The sequence below is a fragment of the Amyelois transitella genome, chromosome 17, assembly GCF_032362555.1.
Source record: "Amyelois transitella isolate CPQ chromosome 17, ilAmyTran1.1, whole genome shotgun sequence".
In the NCBI taxonomy this organism is placed as follows: Eukaryota; Metazoa; Arthropoda; class Insecta; order Lepidoptera; family Pyralidae; genus Amyelois; species Amyelois transitella.
Genome location: NC_083520.1, coordinates 2,674,781 through 2,696,468, shown reverse-complemented (window position 1 = coordinate 2,696,468; position 21,688 = coordinate 2,674,781). Strand labels below are relative to the sequence as shown.

Genomic DNA, 21,688 nt, shown 5'->3' with positions numbered 1-21,688 from the left:
AAATTACGTTGGTGGTAGATATATCTTCTTTCTTTTATTTGACGCCCAACATCAATAAGGAAAAATAAGGACAGAATATAGCATTATAATTTGGTCGAATTATATTTAGTTCTAATACAGACCACCAGAGTGCTCTAACATCGTCTTTCCTGACGTTCCGTTTCACGCAACTCAAAACGTTTTGTATTTGTCTAGCAATAAAATAAATATTCATTTGTTCGTTTATTGCGTTAATAATTATAACCAATTACTAAAAAGAGGTGGTAAAAATTTGTCTAGCAGAAGCTTTCATGAAGAGCTATAAAAAGGGAATCGGTGGCCAAATCGGTAAGGTGCTCGATTAATGCGTGTGGCGCAAAAAGTCCCACCTCGGCCATGTACCGATGACCAAACCAATGATCTTATGGTGAGAAAACACCGTGAGGAGACGTAACGTATATCTTCTTCAATAAGGGATTTTTTTTTGGATGTTGTTACCTACGGATTTTGATAAGTAGTTACCTACTTAATTGAAATCCATAAATCATTTTCAGCAATTATTCCTTGCACTCTAGCCTCATCATGGCCTAGGGAAAAAGTTGGTTAAACCAGCAAGACTTCTTTAAAATAATATAGATAGGTCCTTGAAATACTTTATTGTATTATAGTTTATTGGTTATAATCTATATTTATAAAGACATTTATTTAAAAATACTTATTATTAACCTCATACACACATTTTTAAACTGATACACACATTTACATAAAAGAAGAGATCAAATAAAACAGAAAATCAGGTATACAATTTCATTTATTTTTATCCTCTTTTGCTAGCACAAAAATAAAAATAAATGAAATCTTGTCTTGGGCTTCTCCTTATCGCGCAGAGACGGAAACCTGCCAGACTCTGATGATGTTGTCTGAGTAGCCTGCGAAGAGGGTCTGACCATCAGTGGACCACGCGAGTGAGAGGCACTGGGGCGGGTCTGACTTGGATGTCTGTGTTTGGTTGATGATTTCAGGCCGGAGCTCTTCAACCATCTCCTTGCTTTCCAAGTCCTGTAATAGAAAGTATTTTTAGTCAAGTCTCATGAATTCAAAGTTGCATTGAAACCAGATATGCCAGTACTGCAGGCATACACTAGTACACTGCAATTAATTGAAAATTTAAAAAAAATTTAGGCATAATGTCAATCAGCAGCATTTTCAATTTGATCTACAATAAAATCTCGCCTTTTTCCTGGAAGGGTAGGCTGAGACTACATCTTTCCACTTTCCACACACTCATCTACACATTCTTTATAATATAATAATAATAAAATTGTAGTATGCTAATCATTTAAACGAAGATCTCTTACCCAAATCTTAATGGAAGGTCCAAACGCAGCACACAGCCAATATCTGTTAGGCGAGAAGCACAAAGCTGTGATGATGTCATTGTGGTCCAAGGTATGTAGGTGCTTGCCATCATTGAGGTCCCACAACATAGCCTTCATGTCCTTGCCGCCGGACGCGCACAGCGAGCCATCAGGGGAAACAGTTACTGTGTTCAGGTAGCCAGAGTGGCCAAGGTGGTTGATCTTCAACTTGCAGTTGGTCAAGTGCCATACCTGATGGAAAGTCATTTGAAATAAACAATTTTTCAATGAACAGTTTATGAACTCTTATAGGTAAGGATAATTTCCTTATCATGATCAGGATAGTCAATGCAAATCCAAAATCTTTGTTGAATGTCTATTCTAATAAATACAGAAGGGACTATGATTATATACAGACTGCCGCATATTTAAGAGTATTGTAAGAGAACTATCTTAAACTAGATGCTTGTTTGGAAATATAAAAAGGTCAAAAATTTCATTCTAAACGTACCTTGACTGTGCGGTCCCATCCTGCAGAAACAATGATGGGGTTGGCATGGTTAGGAGAGAATCTAACACAAGAGACCCAATCAGAGTGGCCGTCATCCTGGATGGTGTACTTGCACTCTGCCAGGGTATTCCACAACTTGATGGTCTTGTCCCTGGAGCCAGAGACGATTTGACGGTTGTCCACGGAGAATGCAACGGATAGGACATCCTAATTACAGATAATTCTGATTAGCATTTAAATTTATAATTTTATTTTAATATTACATTTGGAAAGTTATATTGACCATGTGACACATTAGTTAAGTACTACAAAACATGCTATTTTGACTACTTACACATCGCCTAGACCAGATTTTCCAAGAATAGACAATGCAATAGTTCTCCCAAGAAATCTTCTGCCTCGCAAAGGCGCAAACACTTGTCTTCTGCCTCGCATAGGCGCTACACTGATCACTGAAACTTTAAAAAAAGCATGTTCTGTCACACCTTAGTATGATCTTCGAAACGCCTGGTGGTTTTTCCTGCAGCAAGATCCCAAAGGCGCAGGGTCTTGTCCCAAGATCCTGAGAGAGCGTAGTTGCCATCACTAGATAGCACGACGTCCGAAATGAAGTGGGAATGACCGTACAGACGCTTTTGGGGAACACCGTAGTTAGTTTCGTCCCTGGTCAATTTCCATACGATCAGAGTTTTGTCTGGAAATGTTAAATTTCACATTAATATTCCAGGAATTGGTTAATTATTAGATAAGTATGTTGGGAGGTTATCAGCCCCATATCCGCTTGCCGCTCAGGACTCGCGTGGCAAAGGTTTGTTTCATCATAAACGAGAAAATATAATTTACATGATAAACTTAGTATAATAACAAAAGAAAATATCAATATATGTAGGCAAAATGAAATCCATTTTGAAAGATGATAACAGATTTAAGAATCGTATTAAACTAAGAAAGATACAATAAAATAACCTTACCTCGGGATGAAGACAAAATCATGTCAGGATATTTGGGGTTTGTCGCAATCTGTGTAACCCAGCCATTGTGACCGCAAAGGGTGCCTCTCAACTTCAATGTTTCAGTCATTTTAAAAACTTGGTTGCAACAACCACACACCCGTGCTGTTCCACTCAAAACGAAAGAAAGAAAGATGGCGATTTATTTGCCGGTCGCTTGCCAATTGTCAATTGTCACTGACCTGTCATGTTATGTCATTTTCAATTTAGTGTTGCCGCTCTATAGTCTCGGATTTATAAAAAAGGGATAAATAAAAAATATATAAAAAAAGGATTAAAAAAGGGTATGTTAAAATGCTTTGATCATGTGGTGAGGATGAATGAAAACAAGTTGACTAATCAAATATACAAGGAGAGTGTGGAAAGAAATGTAGGATTGGGAAGGCCTAGACTAACGTAGCTTATCGCATATGAAAAAAAAAAGAAATTATTTTATTGGCATAGACGTAAAAACAAAATAATTTTAAACTTTAAAATGTATTCTAATTAATATGCTACCAAAAGACTACTATAATCTACTATAATCATTTTATATTTTAATATCTGTGGACCAAACTTAACTTGATACCATCATATGAGTATGATGGTCACAAAACAAAACAGTAAAATCTACGATTGCGTTTACGCTACGAGCAGGATCATTGGTAGGTGGTAGGTAATATTATTCCTTTCTATTCATTTATATGATTACTTACTAGTACTTGTATCCCTTGCGGGGTAGACAGAGCCAGCAGTCTTAAAAAACTGATATGCCACGTTCAGATGATAGGCTTAATGATTTCCTTTTTATGTCTGTGGATAATATGTAGGAAATGAGTCTGATCCAATACGAGATGATTTTTGCGGTATCAAGAAAGGTTCATGTAGGAAGTATAGTCGCAAAGTTACTTTATTCACTACGGGAGACGAAAGGAATACTATAGAAATAAAATGAAAAATATTTAATAATAAAAATTTATCTGACATTTTTTCTAACTAAACAAACCATGGCAACCGTTGCTTTGGCGTACATAAAGAAGGTTGCCTACAGTTTATATTCCCTTCGATTTTGTTCGAAGATAGGTTATGGTCATAGTAAATACTATGTTTATATAAATTATTTAAAAAAATATTTTGATAGACAGTTTCTGTCACTATCAACAAAATTCAATAAAGAAAATAATCTTGTTCATTACCTTATAATTTAATTTAGTTATTATTGAATCAGGGTACGAGGAAAATATATGTACGATTTTAGACCAAACATATTTTATAAATACCCCCATAAATGGAATTTTTAGTAGATACATCGCAAGCAATGGCTAAGGCTAAATTAACACCATCGAGTTCTCTTAAAGTAAGTAATTTGTTGCGGTATAAAAGTTTACATTTAAAATCAGAAGATTCAAATTACTAGTTAGTACAATTGAATGCAAAAATGACTGAATGCACCCTTAAATAGCATCATCTTTTAGTTCTTTGGTTTGCCGCTTGGTGGCTTTCGTAGCTAAATTTGACGTCACGCAAGTGTACGCCATTTTGTAAGTGTCTGCCGTACTCAGTTTTCTAGCCAAAGTGTTAAAATAATTTATCTCGCATGAATTTGTATACGTTTATAAGATAGATAATTACAAACCTATTTAACGTTTCGTACGTTAAATCTACAGACACAAAGTATGGAGGACAAAGCGTCGTTAAAAGAACTGGATCAGTGGATAGAGCAACTAAATGAATGCAAGCAATTGACAGAAAATCAAGTAAAAACGTTATGCGACAAGGTAATGTAACATTTTTCTTATTATATGTTTCCTTGGGGAAAGCGTAGTTTTGTTTTTTTGTAGTAATTGAGCCCATATTCATTTTGATAGTAACTAACAGTTGCATGATTCATATACCTACATCAACTACTTAGAAGAACGCGTTGAAATTATCTATCGGTGGTGAAATGTTAACTTGTCAATAGTTTCGGTGTTGTTCGGTTTCGTTTGGCTGAAATTTTTTTCTCCGCTTAGTTACCTTGATGACACTGGGGTTGTGGTTTTTCACCACACCCAGATATCAATCTATCATCTCGTTTTGATAATGGCCTAATTGGTAAGGGGATATTTTTAGCCAATGCGCGGAAATGGTCTTTATTGACTAAAGTTTCTTTTATTTCTATGCATACATTTGTTTATTATTTTTGACATATCTGCCTATCATTGAACTATTACAAGATCAATATCCCGCCGCAAGGCGTTGCTTCCTTTTGTTTTCACTTCCTTGATTTTTGGTGACTCAAATTTGGATTAAAATTATGCTATAGCTATATTGTTCTATCTCCTTTCATATTATTTGGTTAATGGTCTGAGATAATTTGATAACGAGGAACTTTGAAAATGGACTGCAGTGTTTGTTGTCTCACATTTATAAAAACAATGTTACTATGTTTTAAATCAACAATGTAATGGATAGAAAATACTATTTTAAGTAAACATCTTATATTTTTTTATACTATCCAAAGTAGGTATGTACCTGTTTGTTGATATTTTTTACTTATATGTGGGTGAATATTTGTAGCTTTAGATAATTGGGAGATGATTAAAACATCCTGCCTTTTATATACATATTTGTGTTTTAAATTTATAAAAGTTTTAATACTTATCCTTGGTAAAACATTCATTTTTTTTTTAACTTTGGTGATATTCTGATATTACCAGTGTCATTACACAATTGGCAGCTTGAACTAAGAGTGACTGAGTATACTCAGAATAATTTCTTTTTTTTTAAAACTATATTTAAAACATCTCTGTAGTAATACCAAACAAAAACAGAGCTTAAAAGAATTATGCAGCTACCTAGAATAAAACAGCAAGTGTATCCGTTAAATAAATATGAGACAATATACACAGATTGAGTCAGTCTTGATGTGAGTTTGAAAAGATTGAACGAACCTTCAAATTCATTCAGAAGCCATAGAGTGAGAAGGCAATAGCCCAATACTTACAGGGTCGAGTATGTTTGTGTTGTGCAAGTATTACTGAGTAGCCCTGAAGATGAGAAAGGTAACTAAAGGACTTACATAAACATTTGATTATCATAAGAATGAACACCCAAGCAAACCGCTTATTTGTTTTCTACGCCCACATACACAATGCATTTGTTGAGTGCAAACTATTTGCAGTTATTAGCATTGAGGGGCCCCTCTGATATTGAACCTTATAATAAATTGACCAATCAGAAGCTTGATGCAAATGGTGCATTTGCAATGTTTGTAGGAACACCAAAATGTTTTGTGTCTTTGGCTTAACATCACTCTCTTTCTCTTATCAAAGCTATTTTTCGATTGGGCTCTCAGTCATGGACTTAGTTCAGAGTTCTCACACAGCAGTGTGCCAGGGGTTGGCTTGGCTCTTTTGGGAAGGAATTTTTGATGCAATTCTTATTCTTCTTTACCAAGGACCTGATTCCTGCAATTGGTCCGCTCTTATGTGGTCCATTTTGAGTGGACAAGCTGGATCCTCTAACAGTCAATCTATCCCATTGTGATGCCCTATTTGTGTGTGTGATTGTCTTTTAGGCAGCTCTTAATTACGCAGTTTACATGATCAATAGGCACGTTCACATAAACCCATTGCATATTTTTATCCCTAGGATCCATGTATCTATCCATAGTAGTAGTAACATGATGGCGTGATTAACAAAAAAATATTATTTTACGTAAATTTTCCTTCAAGAATTTGTAAATTCTGACTTGTTAAGGACGCGCCAAGGACAAATGACGAACTCTTTGACAATTTGATTATCATTTCAGTCATTTGGATTACGTATTGATGAACAAGATTTCATAACACTGAATTCAAACTCAATTTCTCAATATTCGAACTTGAGTCTGACTATCATCCTTCTGGCTTTAGTTCTGGTTGCATCTTCACTTCTCTAGAGAGGAGTGAACCCCGAGGGGATTAGCCTATGACTACTATTCCATTTTTCCCTTACCAAGTTAAACATTGGTTTTTATGCTGACTGTACCTTCATAACTACCATCATTAACGTAGTAATGCTATCATAATGGAAATGTTCGTCATATTTGGTATATGCTTGAATTACCGCATTGTTTCAGGTAGTTAAATGTACAAGGTAACAAATCGTGGTTAAATAATTAAAATTAGCATGTCTTTAACATAAATGACCCGTTACTAGCCTGTTTAGCTAAATCGTAGTAGAATATTTAAAATATTACCATGTGATATCGTCTCATCAATATAGTATGTACCGGCTTCTACGCAACTTCGTACGTATGGAGTAGTTACAAGAAATACAGGACTGTAGTGGGATATTTGCGTCCCTTCCCGCCTTTTTTTGCTATATTTTATGTAATATCGTTTTGTGGTCTATGCGCGAAAACTTAATGACTTTCCCTTTCATTTAAGTAGTCTGTTTTACTAAGGCAGCATTAACCTCTTATAATTGTAGGGTATGGAGAGGTTTAGTGTCACTTGGTGAGTTGAGATTTATAAATATTTTCTCTAGGTAATTTCCGTAATTGCGCGTCTTTGAAATTCTCTATTTCTCTACGCCGGAAACCGCACGGCTTTATGACGTGACGTCAATATAGATTGGATAAAATGCATGTGAAGCGAGTCTACACTGCAAAAAACATGAACAGTGTCACGATAATGCAGCTAGTATTGCTATTCTCTATTTGTTTCAATCGTGGCTCGTGGTCGTGACTTTTTAATATATAGGTAGTTATTTTTGCATATAAGTACCAAAAAGATGTGTCTTGTCATGTTGACTTCAAAGTACATACTAATAAAATCAACTATTATACCGGAGTACCTGAGCTAGGCAAAAAGATGCAGAGATTAAAATCCGTTTATTACTTTTTTCATGCAAGAATACCAAACACACACATCCCTACAAAGTTTCGCATTTATAATACATATTTGTAGAAAAAGTGCATAATGTATACATAGTTAAATATACATTTCAAAATTTAACCGGAAATAAAACTAGATAGACTTAAATTTTAACACAATTAAGGTCATATTTGATAAAGGTCCTTCGTCTAATAGGGCTTATATTCGGATATCAAATGATTCACATACTAAACATTGTTGATTTGTTGGTTTCCACTGGGTGAATTGACGTTATAGGTACGTAGAGTAGGCAATGTACGTTCAAGTTCTCAATGAAATGTCCTTCTACAATCTACCTGCTGTGATCAAATAATCGATGTATCAATCGGAAAAAATATTCGTGTAAATTAAAAATATAAATAACATGAAATATTATATCCCTCCTAAGTCTAAGTTCTAGTTGTATATTTTTTCCTTGATGTATATGTAATATATAAATAAATTGAAATATATAAATTAAAAAAAAAAATGAAGGGTCTGGTCATAAAGCGCATGCCATCTTCACTCTTTAAATTTATCAACTGAGTACCTTCTCTATAAAGGACTTTACGTGCGTGATAAGCGTCGGTAACCTGCTATCTACATCCAATATCATAAAGAGGTTTTACAAAATTATCTGGACGTAGGCATTCTGCTGAGTTCTTGCTTTTTGAAATTTTTTTGCCTACAACTTGATTAGGAGATTGTTCTCAAAATATTTGGATTAATATATATGTCAATTCGAATATTGCTATTTCAACACTTGCTTGTGAATCTTGTAATGGCAATTATTTCATTTTCGTTTTTCTTTGATAATTGAAGCCTTTGTTTTATCACATCACTTAAACTTCTTCGAGTTGTTTATATCGTGTTATAAAATTATTAAATGTGTATAGATGAATGTCTGTTATTCTGCTTTATTATTGCCTTGGGTTCAATGTCAAGTTCGTCGCCCTTAAACAAAACCAGTGAAATGTGGTATTTAGCGGTCATTAAGGCTGTCTGAACTCTAAAGAATCCTTGGAAGTAGAAGAATGTTAGTAAATTAAGTCTCATTTTGTGTTATTTTAGCCTTGAAGGATTTGAAATCGGTTTCTGAATGGTTCACCATCTCTTTCTTTTATTCTCATGTTCTCTGATGCATCTTCAAGATATTACATTTTGCATATAACAAGCCACCTGATAAGAATTTCAGATCGGAGATGTAATTGTGTCCTGCTCACCCTTCTCAAGATAAAATTTGTCACGCTCTTAAATGAACTCTCTTCTACTCTCGTTTGACTACTTTAACCATTTTATGACCAGGAATTTTCATGTTTTTCTCTGGATTCGCTTTTGTGGGAATTTACAGATAAGAAAGTAGGTAGTCATAAAAGATGTTATATTTTCTTTTTCTGATGTACAAGATTGTTTTTAACGAACTCTTCCACTCTTCCAGGCAAAGGAGATTCTCACTAAGGAGTCGAACGTCCAGGAGGTGAAATGCCCCGTGACGGTCTGCGGGGACGTCCACGGACAGTTCCACGACCTGATGGAGCTGTTCCGCATCGGGGGCAGGTCGCCGGACACCAACTACCTGTTCATGGGGGACTACGTGGACCGCGGCTACTACAGTGTGGAGACCGTCACGTTGCTCGTCGCACTTAAGGTGAGGACTTTGTTAACCTTAGGCTGGAACCCGGGGAGGTCTTGGAGTGAGTCTGGTCAAGAGTAGTGTAAACCGTTAGCTTGTGTCAAGTTATGAATTTGGCTGAGGAGGAGTATTCTGGCATCGTGACAAGTGTCTCGTCAGCCCCCCCTAGAACAGGGGTTAAGTAATACAGAACTACGGGAACACTAAAGGCGTATCTGTATTCATTTTATTTATGTTTCGGAATTTTGCAAACCAGTACGTAACATTGTATTAAATTGTGAAGGAATTTAATTGTGCATTGCTGGTTACTGGAGCAAGACAAAAATTATATGTATAAGTGTTGTGTTGTGGGTACAAATTAAACAATTCAAACAGTTGTATACTACTATAATAATGAATATTTATTCAGAAGCATAAGGTCATACGTCACAACAAGGTTCTAGGTGCCAATGCTCATTAAGTAAGACCCCTGTCTTATGAGTCCCACTCGTTCGTATAGTGTCAAACTTTACATAATATACGATACTCGCTTTTACCTGCAGCTTTACCCGCGTGAATTTAGTGCCATCTACAAAAAGCGACGAAATTAACGCCATTTAAAAAAAAAGTTGAATTAGCACCAGCTACAAAAAACAAAGAATTAAATACCACCTACAAAAAGCTACAAATTTAGCGCCACCTACAAAAGTAATACAAGTTGTTCGCAAATTTGGAGACGGTCATATGTCCTTCTACCCTACGTCCTTCTCCAGACTCTTAAATATATATACGTGACACTTCAAGAAGATTGATTCAGTAGATAACCCGTGAAGAGGTAACAAACAAACAAATAAACTTACTTTCGCATTTATAATATTAGTTCGAATAATAATTCAAAGAAAAAACTATCTTCCTACATATGAATGTTGTGTCATGCTTCAAAACAGGTTTTATTGACAGAAGAACACGGTAAAATAAGAAAATTATTCCCTCTTCAGAATTCCCCGAGGAAAGCAACTCTGTTTCAAACAAAAGAGTGCAGATACGATTGTATTCTCCCTAGCTCTGGGATTCGACGTGTATGGCGCAAACGTTTACAAAACCTATGTGTGGGCGGCTATTGAAACGTTGCCGGTGTAAAAGGGTAACATATTCAAAGACAAACGCGTCATATAGGTTTGTTTCCTACACGAGATTAGATTAGTGCCGTGTGGTTCTCGGCACCATTACAAAAAAGAATAGGACCACTCCATCTCTTTCCCACGGATTTCGTAAAAGGCGACTAAGGGATAGGCTTATAAACTTGGGATTCCTCTTTTAGGCGATGGGCTAGCAACCTGTCACTATTTGAATCTCAATTCTATCTTAAAGCCAAATAGCTGAACGTGGCCTATCAGTCTTTACAAGGCTTTGTTGGCTCTGTCTACCCCGCAAGGGATATAGACGTGATTATATGTATGTACGAGATTATAACCACTCTGTCACCTCGTCGACGGTCCCAGGTCCAACGGCCTAAAGTACTATTCGAAGCAAAGGGTCAACTTAAAGGTACATAAATATATACGAGACAAATTACACAGATTGAGTTTAAGTGTCGGGGTAAGACAGGTCGAAGTTAGATACCGCTTGGATTTCGTCGGTCATCTCGAGGCTAGACGCGTGCGATTTTGATGTAAGTCATTCGTTCGTTTTCTGGGGAAAAAATGTAATAATAAATAGATTACACAGCTTGAGTTAGCCTCGGTTTGTTCGAAATTAGTGTTACGAGATACAAACTCAACGATTCTATATTTTATAATAAATACAAATATAGATAAATATCCAAGACCCAGACCAATTACAAAAACTTCGTTTTTCACCCTGGCCGGGATTCGAACCCGGCACCTCCGGTGTCACTGATAAGCATCCTACCGCTGCGCCACAGAGGTAATATACAAATATGCAATTTTACAAACAAAAATACATAAAACAACAATATACCTACCTAAATATGGTTTTGTTGTATCTGTCTATGGGTGAGTTTAGAAAGGATTACTTTCTTTCCTTATGTGGTGGTCGCAACAAAAGCACGAACACAATAACATTGTGTTTATTAAAGAAGTGCTACCATGTGAACAGTTAATTTTGACAAATGCCATTGTATATTAAATATAATATATTTGGAAATACCATTTATTAGTATTGGCTTTGTGACATTACAATAAAACCTAATAAATAATACATAGTAGGTACATTATTTAGTTTGTATTATGAATGATCGATAATACGCATGATTAATTTATGACTTAACAATGCGTGAGGCGTAAATTAAAGTATTTTATCATTTAAAATCGTAATAACAAACTGTAAGAACGAACATGATAATTGAAATAAAGCATAACATAAATATGTTTATTTTTAGGATTCCATAAGGAAAATTCTTTTATTTAACGCTTCGTATAATGCATGAAAGCTCAAGATGCTTTCGACCCCGTGGGAAATTGTGGTAGACCCGACGATCAGCATTTCAAATGCACCGTAATTGCAAATTTGCAGCCTGAATGTTGTTATTCTGATATTGATATACGTCCGTGCAGCTCAATTCTGGTCAGTGTCCCAAGTTAACTGTAAGGCCTCATCTAACAAATCACTACATAGTATAAAACAAAGTCGCTATTTTAGTCTGTTTGTCTGTATGCTTAAATCTTTAAAATTACGCAACGGATTTTGATACGGTTTTTTGTAACAGGTAGAGTGATTCAAGAGGAAGGTTTTTATGTATAATAACATTTATAATTTTGCACCCGTGCGAAGCCGGGGCGGGTCGCTAGTATATTTATAAAGGTAAAAGTGGATAGCATTGATACCTTCGACTACAAATGAACGGTCGTTTATTAACAATACCTTTTCTCCTTTCATTAATAATAGTCTTCTTAGTTCTATTTTCATACACGCTTCGCTGTTACATAACAAGTTTTATTTATCGTTGAAATAAACATACTAATTTTAGCATATACATATAAATATAAATTATTTTCTGTTAGTGTGTACGTGAGCAAGCTACTTTTGCTATCACACTATCGTATATCAGATAAAACACTAGCACTGTTTACTTTGCTCCTTATCTGACAGATTAGATCATACTTTCACGAAATTAAAAAGCGCTTTGTTTTTCCCAGCTGTCGTTACAACGCGAAATCATTTGCCGTTTTAATTGATATGAGTGAAGATTGATCGGTCTTTCTTTATGTTACAAGCGGTAATTTTAAATAGACTTAAATAGAATCACACATTTTTATTGTAATTTGTTCTTCGTTTGTATTTAAGTAATTAGTTTTCATGTTCGCTGGTACTTAATTGTGTCGAGGAAAATATTATAAAACTTCTTTTGTAGGCAATTATTAGCAGATTATGTATCGATATATGAGTGGGAAGGTTCTATTGTCACACCTACCTTTCAAGACATTATTAACTTTGATAGGCCATTTTCTATTTATAATTAATCGTAATATAAGTTTAACTGACATCAAACTGAAAATTTAGGTTTTGTCTTGTATAATGTTACGAGTTTACGATATCTGGCTTAAAAATCAATTATTTTAACAAACACGTCCAAGCTGTTGTATCATCAGCTGTTTTTTTGTGTGTGAAATAAATTATACAAACAAACAAAGTTCATAATGTATGCATCTGTCATGCTTGATGATACGTGACTAATGAATTTCCAGACGTTAGATCAAAGGTTTTTGAACTTTCGCTAAATGCTACCAACCTAGATGTTTAGAATATCCCTCTCATCTGTATTCAGTATACTATTAAATATGAATAGAATAATAAATAAATTATACATACAATCATAGATTTTTAGCTTTTTGACTTTTACAACGCTAAGGACGCCATAGACGCTCATTGTGGCGAAAAATTAAAAAAGTATGCAATAAAATATTTAGGAATGTGAACGGGAGGACACACATACTTGGTATAACGGAAAGGGGGTTATCATATCGAGTATTCCGTTACACCCGGTATATTATCTCTATTCATAATGTAGCGCAACTCATAGTGGTAGGGGTACCCTTACATAATATCACATCACACGAGCCTGTGTACCTACTTTTTAATGCACAACTCCGTCTCGGGTGACGGACGCGTAATCTTGTTTGTCTGTTTGTTTGAATAATAGGATATCGTGACGTCATACCCGCAGATTGTCACCACGTGTGGCAATGAACTTGAATTAGTTATAATGCTTGATATATTGTGCATAATGCATTGCCAACAAAGAGGATTTGATTTGAAATTTATCTAATTGAAAGTCTTTGCAATGAAGTAACAGTCGAAACCTTGCACCTTGCAGGTATGTTTTGTTGAAAATAATTAAGTAATAGCAGTTATACTATTGTAGTATATTTTTGATTGAAGAAGACACGCGTTATATCGATTTTCGACCTCTAAAGCCTAGTGGTAATTATTATGCAAATTTTATTGTTATGAACTTCTCGGTCATATACGATCCTTTTTAGTATATTTGCAATAGTGTACGGTGTACATATTTGAGTTATGATATCATTGAATTAATATTTAGGTTTAGCCTGAGGTCCTGTAATTTAGCTTATGTTTACCTCGTGTTTTAAATTGATTTATATCGAATATCAAAAAATCGCGGCTTGTATGTATTTAGTTGTTCTAAGTAGCTTTCAAAACGCGAAAAAATTGCCTATAAAATAAGGATATATTACAGTTTCTTAATCACTTGAAATAAAAACAAAACTCATTGAAATATAGTATGTATCACGCCACTATATAATTGTCGTCGAACTTAGAATATGTTCTTGAAAGATATTAAAATTTCATGCATTTTTAGAGTCAGATTGCTAATATCGATAAGAATTTAATCAAAACGAATGTGGTTACAATGCAAAAGCTCCATCAACATACAAAATGAGGTAGGTATAAACAGAAAAAAAGTGATAATTTATTCAAATTTATCGTAGAATGTTGAATGAATGTTAATTAGCCCGAGCCCTTTTAATTTTGATACCATTTATGACGTCTTATCCTCATAAAAACACGTGTGCGCAGATATGGGGAAAGTATTTTTTTTAGGCATATGTTGAACATTCGGTCGGACGCCTTACTCGGGCAGTGTAAACAGAAAGACCGAGAAGACGTCATAATCACGGCTATAAATTACTACAATTGGAAGCTTTTCCGTGAAGTATGGTTCTGGTTGGATATTTTCACAAAGTCAAATCTTGAATCTTCCGGTTTTTCGAATCTTTCTTGGTATAGAAGCATATTCCATAAATACTCGTAATTACGAGTCTACTAATGTATTCGTGGCGTACTGTTGCCTCTCAAGTTTTTGGAAATTCCCAAATTGGCACGAACCGGTTCGACCCAGTTTATACTTTTTACAACTATTTAAAGTCAAATGTCTGCTTAGACAGTATACCTATGTGGAAGCCCATATGGGTTTAAGTTCCCCTGCAAAAGTTGCAGAGGCGCACAGGACACAGGAGTCGCTCCGTGTGCAAAATTTAACCAATCCAGGATCATAGTAAAAAGTCGCATTACCGCCAGGAGGAAGAAGAAGAAATCAAAACAAGCAAATATTAAAACTGTTCCGTTCCTATTGTTCCAGGTGCGATACCGCGAAAGAATAACCATCCTTCGCGGGAACCACGAGTCCCGTCAGATCACCCAGGTGTACGGGTTCTATGACGAGTGCCTGCGCAAATACGGCAACGCGTCTGTCTGGAAGCACTTCACGGACTTGTTCGACTTCCTGCCCCTGACCGCGTTGGTGGACGGCCAGATATTCTGCCTCCACGGCGGCCTCAGCCCTTCTATCGACACCCTGGACCATATTAGGGCGCTTGACCGCTTGCAGGAGGTGCCCCATGAGGGACCCATGTGTGATCTGCTATGGAGTGACCCTGATGATAGGTACTTCTTTTTTTTTTTAATTATAAGGTCTTGTTGGAGGCGGATTATATTCGAGGCCGTGAGTTTTATAGCTCGGCAATTCTGCAGCTTATGTGATGCGTTCTCAAAAAGGAATTGCGCGGTGTACAAAAAAGATTAAGAGTCACGTTCCCGAATGAAGAACTGTGATTGGTTTAATAACACACAGTTCTGCTTTAGGAGATTACATATTGAAATTTTAAATTAAACTTCATTACATTGTTTTGGTCATTCCAGGTGAAATGATGCGCATTTTTATCTTATCAGTGTTTACAAGCTGTCTAGATTATATTTAAATCTAGATATTATATGTTTTGTGTTGTATATGTGAGATGTCGAGGAAATCATTTTATAGACTATTTCACTTGTTAAACCTTAATTGAATTCTTGTTCAAGCATTTCAACATTTAATTTTTTTGAGTTTTCTATTCGCTCCACTTATACATGTGTTCTAAAACACTTTACTTTTCTACTAATCGATTCCAAACTGAAGTAATTGTGATCGAGAAACATATCCAATCATCAAGACCACCAAAATATGACTGGGATTTACCTTAAAATTGTTAACTTACAATAATCACGAAATTACCGCGATGAGTCAATACCATCCACTCGAAGCAAGGCCGTGTGGAATCGCCTAGCTATCAGCTAAGCGATAATTTACTGACGTTGTGTCGTCTGCCCGTTCAGATAATGCGACCGAACTAATTGCTTACAGTCTACTAGAAGTTAATTTGTTATTATGTTAATTGACCTGACATTATTATTTGCGTCGTTTAAATATAGAACGGTATAACAGAGACAAAAAAAAACCTAAAACCAAGTCGAGATAATGCAATCTGGTGGACAATATGAATTTGGTGTGCCTAATATAAATGAATGCAAATTTAACACTTTATTCATAACAATGGCATTTGTTAAACAAGGAATATTCTTCAAATAACAAGTTAGTGTAGTCATTGTTGTGACCAGTTTGGATTTTCAGTAGATTTTTAATTAATAATAATCTAATTAAAATCCAAATATTAGTAAAAAATATTAATAAATTTAATAATCTACTGAATTATTTTCATTAGTTGTTTTCATAAGTTCTAAATTATATAATAGCTGTTATTGTTTTGTCATTGGTTTCACTGCTTTATTGTCTCAACAAGCTTGAAGGCATAATAGAACAATAGGATATAAATACTAACTTTAGATTTTGTGATCCATTATCATGGTATCATCCCTATAGATCTAAACATTCAGTACAAAGCACTTTTTAATACAGTCGTAGGGACCGTTTTTTTGTTTATCATAATTGTAGCTATATTAGATGAAGAGAAGCTTCTGAGATCAATAAAAATGCTGAAAAATAAAGGAAAATAAAAAAAAAAACAAATTGTTATTGAGGTCAAACTAGTAAGCAAAAGCCATCTATTGAACATTTCTGTATTCACTGGACCTTGGTCGAGACTTCTTCCATAGATCGTGGTCGACTCTTAATTCCTTCACGGTTAACAATCAACGTGGTGTCTAAGGCTAGGGGTCGTCCAACACGTCAAAAATCACTGTTGGCATCATCGCGTCGTTTCGTCTCGTTCGCGTCTTTTCTGGAGATGAGTCAGGAGCGTTAAAAACACTAACCTGAATGATGTGTGTTTATCAATTCCAGAGGCGGATGGGGAATATCTCCCCGCGGCGCTGGCTACACGTTCGGCCAGGACATCTCGGAGACGTTCAACCACAGCAACGGCCTGACGCTGGTCTCCCGCGCCCACCAGCTCGTCATGGAGGGCTACAACTGGTGCCACGACCGGAACGTGGTCACTATATTCTCAGCACCAAACTACTGCTATAGGTGAGTGTCTCACAGACTTACAATACAATACTAAAGGGGACATATAGGAGATTTTGAAGGGATTCGGGAAAGGGTTCGCTGATAGTTTTTCGGAAGATTCGGATAGAACCCGTGGGCGATGGAGGGATGGACCATCAACAATACCCTGACATGACCCTGGTCTCTCGTGGTCATTATATTCTTAGCCCCTGCTATAGGCGTGTATCTGACAGACCCCTAACAATGCACTGACCGAAATAGATGAATAGTTTCATGGATACTGGATGTGACACTGAGTCATTACAACTTCATTTAGTTGGTTCAACTTTGCTTTCAGTGCGGGTGCAAGACTGGGTGTATTAGGCCCATTATAATATGACCAATTGAAGTAGTATTTTTCTTTTTGTAGATCTACAAAGAACTTATAGATATATAAACATGAAATAACTAAATTCTGAAAAGTTCAACTGAGCTGAATTTGGCTAATTAAAGTTGTTTTCAAAGTTTTCACAAGAGAGATGTGAAACTACCCTAGCTTATTTATTTAGTAAAAATTCATATGAAATACTAATAACGCATTGTTTGTTTTTCAGATGTGGTAATCAAGCCGCCATTATGGAATTGGATGATGCGCTTAAGTACTCATTGTAAGTATTCATACATTCCTGATAAATTGCATCGATTCATTCATATTATCTACCATCAAAGAGCGATGTACAATAATCACTGATAGCTTAAAACCTTGATAATGCAATCGCAAATGTTTTAACGGCATCAGTTAATGTGCCCAAAATAAAAAAAGTTATGCATAAGGACATACAGGTTCAAATCCTACTGAGACAATCCTCTCCAGACAGGAGTGGACGCAACCAAAACTACCCATTGTGGAATGATTAGCAGCGCAAAGTGATGACTCGATTTGTTTTTAAACAAATCAATCGACTTAAGATCGATACAATCTATGGATATTGAGTTTTTATGACCACAAATTTGCACAGTCATACAATGTTTTGTTAGAGAACAGTTTGTAATGTATGTATTTGTTCGACAGCCTCCAGTTCGACCCGGCCCCGCGGCGCGGAGAGCCGCACGTGACGCGGCGGACGCCAGATTACTTCATGTAGGCTGCATGTAAGTAGTAGTATAATTTCATTCATAGACACTTAACTGATTAAAACTTTATGTATTCTTTACAAATTATTCCATCTAGACAAAAATATTGTTCTGTGTTACGTTCCGTGTATTGACTGACTGATCGTCATATATCGGTACCGCTGTTCTAAGAAACAGGAAAAGTACCGGAGTATCAAGCGATTCAAGCGGGCTCCGAGCTTTGAAGCAAAGCACTGGAGGGTGTATACGGGGGAACACGTAAAGATGAGTCAGAGATATTAACTCTACCCTGAAAGCGTACATACATATATATAGAAACAAAAAATCACGCCTTTTTCGGGAGGAGTGGGCAGAGACTACATCTTTCCACTTACGACGATCCCAGCATACTATCTAGTAGATAGTATGCTGGGAACATGATGAAGCCAATACGTAGATAGTATCTACGTATTGGCTTCATCATGTTACACAAAATGGCAAATAGGAATAAAGAAAAGAAATGTACAGCATAATCTAAGGACCTAATTACATTATTATCTAACATGCTAGTGAAATTTTAGGAAATTTCTAAAATTAATTTTGTTTGTCAACAGCGGAGGCGCATATCACGCAGCAGCGGTGCGGGGCGCCCCCCTCCGCCCCCTCCCCGCGACCGAGGGCCCCCCACTCCCCCCACTATGTTTCATGTTCGCCGGTTTCGAAGTCGTTTATATCCGGAAACGTCGCGTTTTGTTCGCCTTTATTACAGTGTTATTTTAAATCTTATTTGCTTTTATTTCTCTTTTATATCTGTTGATATCTATATCTACTCGTATGAGTTGTATTGCACAATGTGATCAAAAGTGTTACGTTTTGACAATAATGGGACTAATTGTCCCTCTTTCAATGCAATTTATTGGTGACGTATTAATGGTTTAGCGATTCTGTCCATTGTGAAATGAATATAGAAACACTAAATCTCAATAAAAACTGCTTTGAATAGTGACCAGAAACTGTCTTCTCAAAATCATATTTAGCACCAAACAGGTATTAAGTTAGTATTTGTATCTGTTAATAATGGGTAAAAATTTCAGTATCCTGTTAAGAATCCACCACTAATCATTTCCATTTTTTGGCATAGAGTAAAGATATTAACTTATCAAGAAACACAGTAAATCCGATCGCGTCATGTTCGTGTTGGTAAGACGTGTTTGCAAACAAGATGTGAGATTGCAGTTTAATTTAGTAAATATTGGTATTGTTTAGCTATCTGGCTAAATAATTTATATTGTACATTGGGCGTTACGTATAACTTACGTTTTTATGAAACCAAAACAAATGAACAATATCGTTGAAAATGATTTTGATAATACAGTATTTAGTGGACTAAATGGTGAATTTTATGTTCTTTCAATATTTTAATCTGTTGACAAAGCAGACCAACGCATTAAACTTTCAATGTAAACAGATGATTTTTATGGTATTTTGCAAATAGAAGATGTAAAATTGATTTTCGACGAAGGTTAATTAATGGTGATTTTTTTTTGCTTTATACAATAATGGAGATTTACATCTCCGGATAATTTGAGCGAATCGTAAATTCCCAAGTCCCTCGGTCGTGTCGAACAATAAACGTATGGGTTATGGAAGTAGCTTATATCTGGTGTGAAAATTGCGTGCGGGAGCGCACGAGTGCATTTAAATTTTAAGTGGATGTCACCGCGGCGCACACGCAGAATGACTTATTTCATGAATAAGCGATTCGCAAAATGTCATGATGTTTCCTACATACTAATGTGATAATTACGTCGATGACTTTTTTCCAACGGGATTTTCGGTCGGGTATTTTTTTAAATTGCTGACACACTAACTCTGTGTGTTTCTTTCTTATGACTGATGTTCTTCATCGAATGACAGTCTAGTTTCGAACGAAAATCGCTGCTTTTATTGTGGTACCAGATTAAAATTCTGCAGCATTTTCACACGACTTGGGATATTGGTCATTCTGTGTGTGTTCCGCAAGCGCAATTTGTAATTAGTCTTGCCCGATCACTGCTACCGTCTCGTTGGTATGTTCATTAGGGCCGCGTCGTATCCTCTATGTAATGTATCGAGAAATTTGACCATATTAAACACCGTAAATTTACTAACACGTAGTTTTATTTCGAGTCACCATCGATTGGACCGAATGGACATACCATCATAATCCTTGGTGACTTTCCCTGCAGAATATAGATTTTTGATTTCTGGTTGCGACTGAACTCATGAATATGTACAGTCCAATAAGTGGCGACTGATGCTGAAATTAGTTAAAATAATTGTGATAAACACTTTCATAAGAGTGCAACTATATCTTTCTTGTGCCCTATAAAAATCTATCGATTTTAAAAGTATAAAGTCTGCAGGAGATGAATTTCCCACGCGATGTCCGCTAGCTTGTGATCTTCTTCGGCATGCAATATAGATGACAGTTTCATCAGGAGCGTTTTCAGCGTGATCATTTTTAATATTTGAATGCAAACATTACGTCATATCAATACATTCTGAAAAAAAGGGACATGCAAAAGACGTATTTTTATTTACTGATTTTACAACGGCTACTGAATAGAAGTGTGGCCTATTTATCCTTCAAGTTTTTGATAGAATTATCGTTTCTAACTAAACTAAATTTTCAAAATTTAATATTACTTTAAATCATGTACACTCCACAAGTTTTGTTACAAGTTTAATGTTCGTTCTCAAATATTTGTTTACACTATGCTCGTGCTGAAAACGCGCCTCAACGGCGTAGTTATTTAAAAAAATATTTTCTATTGATATTTTAGTTTTGAATATTTTTTTTTATCCATTGATAGCTGCTCTGTACAGTGCCCAATCACATGTTAATGTGCAATGTGCCTACCAATACATTAAGCATTTAATTTTACTGCGTTATAGTGAGGATCTAACTCCGAAATGTAAAAAGCATTATGAACTTATCCGAAACGTAAAATTGTGCATTTCTTTGTCTAAATTCTCCTTTTCTTGATTGAGCACGAAAAACGTTTCACAAGAGTGGAGTTTTAATTATTTTTATATTTGATATTCAGTTTAGGTAATTATGTAAATACCAAAAGATGGAACTATGACTGCAGATAATTAAGGCTTGACAATTCGCGAATAACTTTTCTGACTGCTATGTTTTTCTGGAAGAAAAAGTCGTTTAAATTGTCTACCTTACAGTGAAATAAGCATCGATTGGAAATTGAATTTTGGGAATTTACAGAACAAACGTAAGTTCAAAACGAGATTTTCTACAGACCGGTTCCATTATAGAATTAATTAATATTTCATACCCATTCATATTATAAGTTGGATAGTATCCCCTCATCACACGAAAGGAGAAATCGTTGCTGACAAATTTGATTTAATATTCCTCTTTCGCTGAAGTACACAAAAATACCTATTTTAAAATTAGTGTCATGTTCAGTCTCATGATCCCACATTTTGCATTAACAATGTA

The 21,688-nt window shown here is 35.6% G+C and overlaps 2 protein-coding genes across 2 annotated transcripts; one reads left to right on the top strand and one right to left on the bottom strand.

The window, feature by feature from the left end:
• Positions 1 to 772: 772 nt before the first annotated feature.
• On the bottom strand, positions 773 to 3,011 carry LOC106143351 (small ribosomal subunit protein RACK1). Its single transcript, XM_013345405.2, has 5 exons — positions 2,820 to 3,011; positions 2,334 to 2,542; positions 1,849 to 2,055; positions 1,338 to 1,589; positions 773 to 1,038 (listed from the first exon to the last, which is right to left on the bottom strand). The coding sequence occupies exons 1-5, from the start codon at positions 2,926 to 2,928 to the stop codon at positions 856 to 858; spliced, it is 960 nt and encodes a 319-aa protein (XP_013200859.1). The 5' UTR covers positions 2,929 to 3,011; the 3' UTR covers positions 773 to 855.
• Positions 3,012 to 4,338: 1,327 nt separating this feature from the next.
• Positions 4,339 to 20,336, top strand: LOC106143417 (serine/threonine-protein phosphatase 2A catalytic subunit beta isoform). The gene is made up of 7 exons (XM_013345495.2): positions 4,339 to 4,615; positions 9,156 to 9,365; positions 14,953 to 15,257; positions 16,930 to 17,115; positions 17,688 to 17,741; positions 18,146 to 18,225; positions 18,801 to 20,336. The coding sequence occupies exons 1-6, from the start codon at positions 4,514 to 4,516 to the stop codon at positions 18,216 to 18,218; spliced, it is 930 nt and encodes a 309-aa protein (XP_013200949.1). The 5' UTR covers positions 4,339 to 4,513; the 3' UTR covers positions 18,219 to 18,225; positions 18,801 to 20,336.
• Positions 20,337 to 21,688: the final 1,352 nt, after the last annotated feature.

Bases quoted from the DNA above. Each gene is read 5' to 3' on its own strand.
- LOC106143351 (XM_013345405.2), bottom strand. From the start codon at position 2,928: ATGACTGAAACATTGAAGTTGAGAGGCACCCTTTGCGGTCACAATGGC. The intron at 1,590-1,848 runs GTACGTTTAGAA...ACTTTCCATCAG, and splicing joins GATGGGACCGCACAGTCAAG to GTATGGCACTTGACCAACTG. The intron at 1,039-1,337 runs GTAAGAGATCTT...TTTCTATTACAG, and splicing joins GACCTTCCATTAAGATTTGG to GACTTGGAAAGCAAGGAGAT.
- LOC106143417 (XM_013345495.2), top strand. From the start codon at position 4,514: ATGGAGGACAAAGCGTCGTTAAAAGAACTGGATCAGTGGATAGAGCAA. The intron at 9,366-14,952 runs GTGAGGACTTTG...CTATTGTTCCAG, and splicing joins CGTTGCTCGTCGCACTTAAG to GTGCGATACCGCGAAAGAAT. The intron at 17,742-18,145 runs GTAAGTATTCAT...TTTGTTCGACAG, and splicing joins GATGCGCTTAAGTACTCATT to CCTCCAGTTCGACCCGGCCC.